Below are 11,032 nucleotides of genomic sequence, written 5' to 3' on the forward strand. Positions count from 1 at the left end.
CCTTCCCAAGAAGACCATTAGACAGCTGCAGCTCATCCAGAACACTGCTGCCAGAATTCTGACTTGAACCAGAAAATCTGAGCATATCACACCAGTCCTCAGGTCCTTACACTGGCTTCCAGTTATATTATATATTCCAGTGATTTTAAAGTACTTTTACTAGTTTATAAATTACTCAATTGCCTAGGACCCAAATGCATTGCAGATATGTTCACTGATTAAAAACCTAACAGACCACTCAGATCATTAGGATTGAGTCAGTTAGAAATACCAAGGGTTCACACAAAACAAGGGGAATCTGCTTTTAGCTATTTTGCCACCCACAGTTGGAATCAGCTACCGGAAGAGATCAGATGTGCTAAAACATTAGTCACATTTAAATCTAGACTCAAAAATCATCTGTTTAGCTGTGCATTTATTGAATGAGCACTGTGCGACGTCCAAACTGATTGCACTGTATTTTATGTATTGCACTGTATTTTATGCAACCCGAAATGTTTGCACTGTATTTTATGTATAATCATTTTCTATTTTTCTATTCTTAAATTAATTTTAAATAAATTTTTTAATCATTTTCAAAGTTTTTAAATTCCTTGTTTTATTTTTGTGATTATTTTGTATGATTATTTTACTTTCTTTTATGTAAAGCACTTTGAATTACCATTGTGTATGAAATGTGCTATATAAATAAACTTGCCTTGCCTTAAGTCTTCTGTGACTCTCTGAAACACTTGGGACAGGCGGGTTGATTTCTGCGAGTCAGTTTGTCCTAGAATGGGAAGCCAGGTCTTTTTCAAACTTCTGAAATTGATATGCGGCATATTTACATAATATTTGCATAGGTATATAAGTCATGGGTGTCCCCAATATGTCTGATATTATTATTAGTGGTCTAAACCTTCATCAACATATCCTCTTTGGGAGATGAACTAAAACAAAGCCCTTCTTTGAGACAAGTCAAAAGATACACATATTCCCACAAATAGTGTCCTTACAAAATAGAGCAGTATGGTGAAGCCAAAAAGACCTCAAAACCAACTCGGACAGGTTCGCTGCAATGAAAGGGCGAAAAATAAAAACATATTTAATAGTTATCAGAAAACACTGAACGTCAACTTGTGGACTTGTCTTCTCTGATACCCTAGCATCTCAGCTACAATCTGCCATTGTTTCTCATAAACACCTTAAAGCGTTGCTTCCATCTGTGTGAGCGTGTGTATATGGTTTCTTAACACAGTTTGCTATCATATCATGTGAAGTTAATCTCTTGTAACGTATCTGATTAGAAAATACTGCCATCACAGCACAGCCCCAGCAGCTATGTCAGTCTCATTTTCCACAGCGTCTGTTTGAGTAGTTTATCTGTACACACACACACACACACACACAGATGGAAGCTTTGTTCTAAGGTGTTTATGGTGAAGAAAACAGTGTATTGTGGAATAATTCAGAAGAAAAGACCTTTTAACATAACAGAAAGTTTCCATATGTCTGTCAGAGTGCTGCAAGTCAGATAACTTACAGTATCTGTCAGCATTCTGCTTGAGAGATAATACACAAACACACAAGAACACAAGCGGCGCGCATGCACGCTTAGCCGTTTTATCACGGATTGTGGGGGCAAAGTTTCCAACTGATACTCGTGTGTTAAAATTCCATTGGCCATCACGTGAGCCTGAGAATGCTTTAAAAAAGGCGTTTAATAGCTCCCGTTGGGAAGAGGAGGGTTTGGGGAGGAAGGTTAACAGATTCCTCCCTACTCTCTCACATGGGCTCACAGAAGGAGGAAGGTTAGGTCAAAGGCTATTACCAGAGCTGGAAAAAGCCCCTGGGAGGGTCTCACAGGGTCCATTAGTTGTGAGTTACGGGTCCACTGGGCAGAGACGGCAGTATTATGGGAGCTTAGCCATATCCACTGTACATCACGAGCTCAGAAAGAAGCTTTATCTATATAGTTTTAAAAGGGCGTCTAGGTGATTGATTAGCGGCTGTGATGTTTATGGGGGTCATAAGCAGTTTATGTCCACATTATTGAAATTTTTCTGATTATGCACTATAACATCCCAATCTTTTCTAACCATGTCAAAATCACTTTGGCTTAGTATTCAACAACACCAATAACAAAAAAGATACTTACATTTGAAAGAAGAAAAAAAAGCATGAGGACAATTGCAAAAGAACTGTCAAAAGAGTACAGTAACCATATAGTTGTGTGAGTTTAATTTTTCAAATAATATTTTATTACATTAGACTTAAAATTAGATTTTAAATGACAAAAACATAACACAATTACTAAAATTTTAAATACAATTAAAATATAAAATGATAAAGACAGATCTAATGTAAAATAGTAATAAAAACTATAATAGTACCTCAGTGATACTAAAATAACAGGCCATTTTTAAATTGAATGTGCAGGGCTTCCAGTGTCAGTTGCTTCCAAAAACTGTGCAAAGGCAAACTGTATTATTTTCAATTTGTTAAAACATAATAATTATTTATAAATCGGAAGTCCTCGCACATTCACAGAAAATAGCTTACTTCTGTTATGAAAAATAAGGTGGATAAAAGCCCATGCAGGTCAACAATTGTTCAACGAACTGTATCTTTTACCTTGGATGGTGGAAATAAAAATGGTGGAAATATTCAATAGCTGTTTTGTAGCCAAGACAAAAGTTGACTTTCAAACATTTTATTTTGTTGCATAGTGTTGCATGTTTCCTGCATGTGTTCTGACCCTGTCTGCTGTGTGCCTTGTTTGTCTCCATAGTTACATTACACATAGTAAGCATTTATTTATATATTTGCTCAAAACAGCAAATAAGAATAACTGCAAATATGAATATAAAACTAACAGACCACTCAGATCATTAGGATTGAGTCAGTTAGAAATACCAAGGGTTCACACAAAACAAGGGGAATGTGCTTTTAGCTATTTTGCCGCCCGCAGCTGGAACCAGCTTCCAGAAGAGATCAGATGTGCTAAAACATTAGTCACATTTAAATCCAGACTCAAAACTCATCTGTTTAGCTGTGCATTTATTGAATGAGCACTGTGCGACGTCCGAACTGATTGCACAGTATTTTATATAATATAATTTTCTATTTTTAACTGTTTTAAATTCATTTTAAATCAATTTTTTAAATAATTTTAAAAGTTTTTAAATTCCTTGTTTTATTGTTGTGATTATTTTTTTAATGATTATTTGACTTCCTTTTATGTAAAGCACTTTGAATTACCATTGTGTATGAAATGTGTTACATAAATAAACTTGTCTTAAGTCAGATTTGTGGGGGGAAAAAAGAAACTTAAAAAATATCAAAATGCAGAAAAGATTAGCCCTCATAAAGATCCCTCATATTAAGATCTGGAGGGTTTCCAGTAATAAAAAGGAACCATCATCACTGGATCCATGTCCACGATTTAGAAAAATGACTCTGTAATCTTAATGAAAGATTGATCATACCTAAGTAACGATTTCTGATGAGAATTCAAAACGAACACACACACACACTGCAGCCCTCTTTCCCTCTCTCTTGACAAACATATTTTGCTTCTGTGCAGCTCAGCTGAAACTGACAATAGGAGCGGCCTGATGCTCCTAACCTGATCAGAGTTTTACACGATTACGGGCTCGCCGGATATCTGCCTGCCTGTCACTGTAAAGTGAATGAGTTATTAAACGGATTAGCACCGTACACCTCTCTGCACCGCACTCTCTCTTACATAGAGGACACCTGCAATGTCTCTACTAGCACAGATAGAGTAAAATCCAATCATTTTCCACAATAAATGAACACGTTACAACAGATAGAAGAAAGAAAAAAAAGGCAGAGAAAAAAGGGGTGAGTATGTGAAAGATTGATTTATAATCCTCTTTGTTTTGTGTGTCCTCATGTGTCTGAGTGTGTATACATACACACACTCTCACCCCTTCCTCCATGCCTCTGTCCTTCTTGTTCTTTGTCAAATTCAATTACCGCAGACATTACTGAGGGAGTCTTCACAGGAACCAATTAAGGCCGTGGCCTCGCTCTCACAGACGCTGGTTAAACAGTGGGATTTGAGCGCTAAAGCCTATGGGATCTCTTTAGTCGACTCCTTTATTTATTTGATGAGCCATCATTACGAGAGCCCTTCAACCCACACAAACGTGGAACTGATTAACCACAGCGTGCGACGATAAAGATAAGATTGCATTCACACCTCAACCTGCAGGGTGGCCATGCAAGGTGACATCTTTTATAAAGGGCGACATTATCCTTTACTTCAAACCTGAATTCATTAATTCGTTTGCCATTGAAAAGGAACACATGAGCTGTATTTCCTGCTATAATTCACTTTTCTTTTTTATATTGTATGCACAATCTGCAAAATAGATTTAGGGTCCTATGATTTCGGCAGAAAATGCGACGGAATAGCAGATTTGTGCTGTCTCACAATAATGTATTGCTCTTATCTGTAAGATCAAAACTGAAAGTGTAATTTAAGTTATTTTCGGTGTGATCAGGAGAAGATGCCACAAAACGCGTATCCGCGTTAATCGACCTCAGAGGGTTAAAGCGCACAACGAAGGAGAAATCCAAATCACAGTCTTTTAATAATACATCCACACTAGAAACAGGAAGAATCCAGGAGCAAGTTTGGGTAGCACAACACGTAGACACAAACAATAGCAGACAAAGGACCAGGGGAGAACACAGGACTTAAGTACTAGGACAGGGATAGGCAACGTCGGTCCTGGAGTGCTGATGGCCTGCATAGTTTAGTTACAACTCTAATCAAACACACCTGAACAAGCTAATCAAGGTCTTCAGAATTACTAGGGATACAGGCAGGCAAAGTTTTTTTCAGGGTTGGAACTAAACTCTGCAGGACATTGGCACTCCAGGACTGACGTTGCCTATCCCTGTACTAGGAGATAATTAATAAACACAGGTGGAAACAAATTAACTAATCAGGGCAACTCAGGAAAACTGGGTCAAAGGAAGACTAAGGCAGGAGAACAGGAACACAAACAAAAGTCCATAACTGTGACAGTTCGTCCCCTCCTGGAAAGGCGCGTCCCTGCTCCGACAAACAGTCCAACAGAGGAGGGAGGGTGGGGGGTTCAGGAGGTGGGCGAGGGGCAGGCAATGGGAAAGAGGTATAGTCCATAAGGCCAGGGCGGAGTAGATGGAGGGAGGAGCCCGGAGCAAGAGGAGCCAGGTGGAGATCCAGAGGCCAGCCAGGATAGTGGCCCCCGGTGGAATTGACGGTGGGAGGAGCCATGGTGAAGAAGGGGCCGACAACACCAGGGGGACGACTGACGGAGACTGAGCTGGTGGAAGAGGAACCCAGGATGGAGCCGAGCAAACGGAGAGCCAGGGCGACACAGAGAATCCGGAGGGCCAAGGCAGAACTGAATGCTCAGGCGACAGAGGCGGAGGCGGAGCGACTGAGGATGGAGGCAGAGCTGGAGGAAAGGAGGAGCCTGACAGAGTCAGAGGGACGGAGTGACGAGGCTAAGCCAGAGGAGTGGCGTCCCGAGGCAGCGGATGGTCAACGACTGACCAAGGCGGAGCCGGAGAGACGAGGGAGCCCGGTGGAGCCAGTGGGATGACGGGCCACAGTGGAGACGAGGGAGCTAGGAGCCAAGGCGGTGCTGATGGGTCAAAAGACCGAGGTGGAGTCCAGGACTTGGAGGCTGGAGGCGGAGACAGGGGATCCTCATGCCTAGGCAGAGCTGGAGACTGGAGGTCCTGAGGCGAATCAGAGCACTCAGATGGCGCTGACTGAGGGTGAGCTGAGGGACTGACAGGCACCAGCAGGGATTGGGCTGAGGAACTGGCTGGTTTTTGAAGAGGAGGCGGGAGAGGGAGGCTGGGAGGGAACACAGGAGAACAGGAGCTGGGCAGAACCAGCGGAGACGCAGGTGATTCAGGGCTGGGCGGAACCAGTGGAGACACAGGAGAACTGGGTATTACCTTCCCAAACCAGTCTATTAAGTCCATTTGAAAAATGTCCATTAGTTCCTTATAATAATTCCCAGAGGCCAGCTGCAGCTCACCCTCAGTGTGGGCAGGGCTTCCCTCCAAGCCCTCGCTCTCCACCAGTACTCCCTCGGGGACGGGCGATGTTGCCGGCTCACGCACCTGGTCAGAACGGTCTTGAGGCTCAGGCTCCGGGGCAACGATCGGCTCAGTAGCGGGTATGTGTACTGGCTCACGAAACAAAACAAAAAAGAAAGAAAAACGCCGCTAAATTTACTCACTTGAGGGTCTGCTATTCTGTCACGGAATGTGTTAATTAAAGCGCACGACGAAGGAGAAATCCAAATCAGAGTCTTTTAATAATACATCCACACTAGAAACAGGAAGAATCCAGGAGCAAGTTTGGGTAGCACAACACGTAGACACAAACAATAGCAGACAAAGGACCAGGGGAGAACACAGGACTTAAGTACTAGGAGATAATTAATAAACACAGGTGGAACCAAATTAACTAATCAGGGCAACTCAGGAAAACTAGGTCAAAGGAAGACTAAGGCAGGAAAACAGGAACACAAACAAAAGTTTGCAAATTGTGATATGGACTACTGTATGAAAACTAAATCACAAAAAGACTGCTATTTAAATATGAATTCTGCATGTTCTGCGTGTCTCTGTATGAAGGAATGGGACAGGTTTTCACACATATTCAAGCATCTGTGACTCTCGTGGTGTTTTCAGCATCTGAGAACTTCATCTCCAGAGCTGCTCTCAGTGCTCTGAGAGTCACTTCATCAACATTTCACCATTTAATATGAGAAAAACTATCGTCACATCATATACACAGAAATTCCAAGGTTTTTATGACAACCCGTCAAAATAAAAGTTCGGATTAACTTGAAGAAATTGTGACAGAAATATTTTACAACAGTACAGCAGGATGAACTTACTCACAATAGTAGTAGTAATAATAATAATACAATTTTTAAAACATTATTTTTTATAATCAAAAATTTTCTTCAGTGTTTTAATTTTAACAGTAAACCTATGTTTTGCAGTACTCTTTGCCAAAAAATAAATAAAAATAATCTTTTAAGATTTCATTTTAAAAGATTAAACAGGCACCAGGGATTTTTGGAAAAATGCTAGATTTTGACATCAAGATTTCAAAAGCTTGTGGCTTGAAAGGGCTTAAAGATAGAGATCTACTGTAAATTAGAAAAATATTGGGCATGACCGAAAGTTTATGTGGGGTGTAAATATACTCGTCTAATTTGCATATTATGACGTCATCATGGGGCGGCCATCTTGAATTTCATAATATTCAGGAAATAGTAGATATTGAATTGATGTTTGAACTTATTTGCATTTTTTTTTTGTCTTTTTATCCTCATTTCAAATGACCAAAAAAGAGGAAACAAACAATAAAACAGGAGAAAGTACTAAATTATTACTAGATAACCAACAGGCTCATCAAAGCTTTTGATCCAGTCCTGATACACTTCTTCATTTCTCAAATAAACCCAGTCACCATTGTCATCGCTATTTCCAGCCCTATTTAGATCTAGATCACCCCTGCTACCTCTACCATGTCTCCCGGCTCTCCCACACACAGCACGGCCACGTGTACCTCGGCCACTCCCACCTCTTTGGGGCACTGGATCCAGAGTCGCTCTGACTGGATCCAAAGAGCTAGTGCTACTTCCAGCCCTACTTCTCCTACCCCTGCTGCCTCTAATTCTAGCAACAGCTCTCCTATGGACACTACGACCACGTCCACCCCTGCCACCCCCATCCCCGTTGGGCAAAGGGTCGAAATAATCACTTGTTTGTGCTTCGTGAACACTCGCGCCTTGTACGGCGGCACCACTGCGCTGCAAAGATGTACCGGGAGAAGCGCGATTATTAGACGACCGATCGTCATTTCCAAAAGGCAAATATTCCCCTTCAGAGTCAGAATCGGTGAATAACATTTGCAACACATCCTCAGGGTACAACTTTTTATTAGCCATTTGGCGATTTTCTCTCACAAATTTCACAATTTACTCGCACGCTATGAACTGAACTGCTTCCGCATCAATGACACGATAGCTCACTTGCTCTGCTATTTCCTCAAACACTTTGAATAGGAACGTGACATAATTTTGGTCTAAAATTGAAGTACTACGTGTCTGCCATCTAGTGGTAGGGAATACAAATGAGATATTACACTATATTAGGAACTACAGTCTATTTTATTAAGTATGACATCTTCTCGCAATTTTGCGACTTCAGCATTTATAAGTTTAAATAGCTAAAGTCTGAATTTGGGAACAATGAAATGGAAGTTGAGAAATGGCTCTTAATTTTTTTTTTTTTTTACATTTCTAATAAATTGTTGTTAAATGGTATAAGTTGTTTTATTTCAATTAATTAGACATACTTTTGATTACAAAAATTTTATTTAACTAATCAAACAGAGTCCAGAAAAATTTTAACAGAAAAATAAATTATAAAAATAAAACTGAATCCAGAGTATAAACTCTAGCAAGCGTATGCTTGATCACTGTTACAATTATGAGAGGGTCCTTGGAAAAATGTCCTACTCTTCAAGGAGTTCCTGGCCTCAAAAAGTTTGAGAACCACTGGTATAAATAAAGCTGGCATATGTTAGCCTTGTGAACATTTCCCGTAGTTGAGTTTATCCTGACGGTGCACTTCTGGATCTCGTCCTCAGATGCAATGCTGTCATGTTTCCTGTTTACACCTGTCACGCATGTCAGCCGGAGGTCAGACACACATCTTTATGACACCTGCAAGTAGACAGGTACACCTGCCGCAATTTCCCCACCACATGTTTCTGTCATGAAGCAGATTCTCTTCTATCCTGATGCTCTTTTTTCCCCATCACTACACCAACAGAAAATGAGCATCCTGTAATTCCCTTAATAACGCGCTCTGTTGTTCAACTTTGCATTAAAGCTCTGGAATGGGTTTTTCATTGTTACCGGGTATTGATTGTATTTAAACTACATATTGTTGCTTGTAAATGGAAATTGCCTCAGCATCGGGGAAAGTTCAGTTATTAGCTCAGAGCTCAGGAGAGCATGACAACACAGACTCTGATGCTACTTCCACGCAACCCCCGAGGGTTACATTTGACCGTCGGCCCCAAAAATAAAGTGTTTTTTATCTTTTACAAAAGAAACAGAGTAGGAAATGTAGAGTACAACAATGACACTACTTCCCTTCATTATAACAGCTAAAGCACCATGTTAGCATGCAAATTAAAGCAACAGCGCTAAGGAAGTATCATTCAAAAGTTTGGGTTTGGTAGTTTTTTTTTCTTTTTTTAAAGAAGTTTCTTATGCTCATCTAGGCTGTATTTATTTAATATATTATTTGATATTCAAAAGTACAGTAGAAACAGTATTATATATTACAATTTAAAAAACCTTTTTAATTTGAGACCTTTGTTTGAAATTGAAATCTCTTGTTATAAATAAAATTTGAAGTAACAAACTTTTGTTTAATTTAATATAATGCAACAAATCTTACAGTTTTGTATATACGTGTGTGTGTGTGTATATATATATATACAATATATAAATATACACACATATATATACAATATATGCATATACATGCACTAAGTAATTAGTTTGAGCTGTCAGACAGTCTGAACAGAAAACTCCTCTCAAAAAAGCAGTATTTAAAAACAAAAATCAAAGCTGTTTTGAACGCTGAATCATATGTAGCCTAAATGTCACCTTAGAAGATCATCTCTGGTCCAGTGAACACAAAAACGGGAAGATCAAATACATCACATGTCAAGTAAAACGACCAGTGTGCATGTAAACATATTTGTGCATAAATACTGCAGAAGTTGAACAATACTTGAATAAATAAGCAGGCGGTTATGGTGTGGTTGGTTTGTTTATATTTGAAGGTGTTTCTTCCTCTTACATCAGAATTTTTCATCCTTATAGTTCCATCATTGTTTCGTCGGTTCTGCTACCTTTCATGTCTTAATTTGCATCAGCTCAGCGCGCATTTCATGTGACACATCTCGCGTTTGTCTTCCCGACCATTATTCAGTTCTGGAAATGTCTTTTTTGTGTATGTGTGCATTTCTGAGCGTGAATACTTCCCAGATGTCTTTGCGACTCAAAGCCACTAAAAACAAAAGCATTGTGGGGGGAAAAACGGCTTTCGCAGGCACCTGCTGTTTTTCTCGTCTGTTCATCTGCCTCCACTCTGGGCTTCCCCGAGTCACCCTGGAACCTGTCGCTTTTACTTTTTGCAAGATGAAATCTATCGACAATGCAAGACCCCCCTCCTGTCTTAACTTTTGATGGAGAGTGGGGGGCAGAGGATGAAGAAGGTACCATGAGATAAAGCAGGTGAGCTCTCACCTTGAGGACGTCCTCATCTGTGGAGATGCAGGTCACGGGGTCATCAACCTCTCTCACCGTTCCGTCCTGCTCCACGGTAACAACCTTGACCGGGATGGCAACGCGCCGTCCGGTCAGAATCGCTGTGTTCAGGATCTCTGTGTCCTATGTGAGACAGACATTTGCCATTTAATTTATATATACACACACACACATATATATATATACATTCATATAAATATAATCACAATATTCTAATTATTTACATATAAATATTATAATTAGGGCTGTCAATCGATTAAATTTTTTTAATCAAATTAATTACACAATGTGGCGATTAATTGATCTGTTTAATCGCGTATCAACTAACACTTTGAATAGGCTTTTATTAATATGGATGTTTTATTTTTAGTTTTAGATTTTTTTTTATCGTATTAGTAAATATGAAATCATTTTTAATAAAATTAATCTCTAAATAAGATACTAAAACTACCAGTAGGTGGCAGTAAATGTCTTAATGAATAAGTCATTCATTCATTCATTTAGGTCTGTGACGGTGACAGATTTTTACCACGGCAGTGGTAATGGACTAAAAATTACCGCCGGTGGTGCGGTGTTGATAGGCTATATATATAATTAATATTAGTTATATATGTAATTTATGTATAAAAATTATATTTATATATATA

At 39.6% G+C, this 11,032-nt stretch overlaps 1 protein-coding gene across 1 annotated transcript in view; it reads right to left on the minus strand.

The window, feature by feature from the left end:
* The window catches only part of LOC107548916 (transmembrane protein 132C-like), a 144,442-nt gene that overhangs the window by 21,478 nt on the left and 111,932 nt on the right, over positions 1 to 11,032 (minus strand). The window contains exon 5 of the mRNA XM_016229790.1: positions 10,365 to 10,508. Within this exon, the coding sequence (XP_016085276.1) occupies positions 10,365 to 10,508 (144 nt within the window). The remainder of the gene's footprint in view (positions 1 to 10,364; positions 10,509 to 11,032) is intronic.

The sequence above is a fragment of the Sinocyclocheilus grahami genome, unplaced genomic scaffold (genome assembly GCF_001515645.1).
Source record: "Sinocyclocheilus grahami isolate Dianchi unplaced genomic scaffold, SAMN03320097.WGS_v1.1 scaffold358.1, whole genome shotgun sequence".
NCBI classification, from domain to species: domain Eukaryota; kingdom Metazoa; phylum Chordata; class Actinopteri; order Cypriniformes; family Cyprinidae; genus Sinocyclocheilus; species Sinocyclocheilus grahami.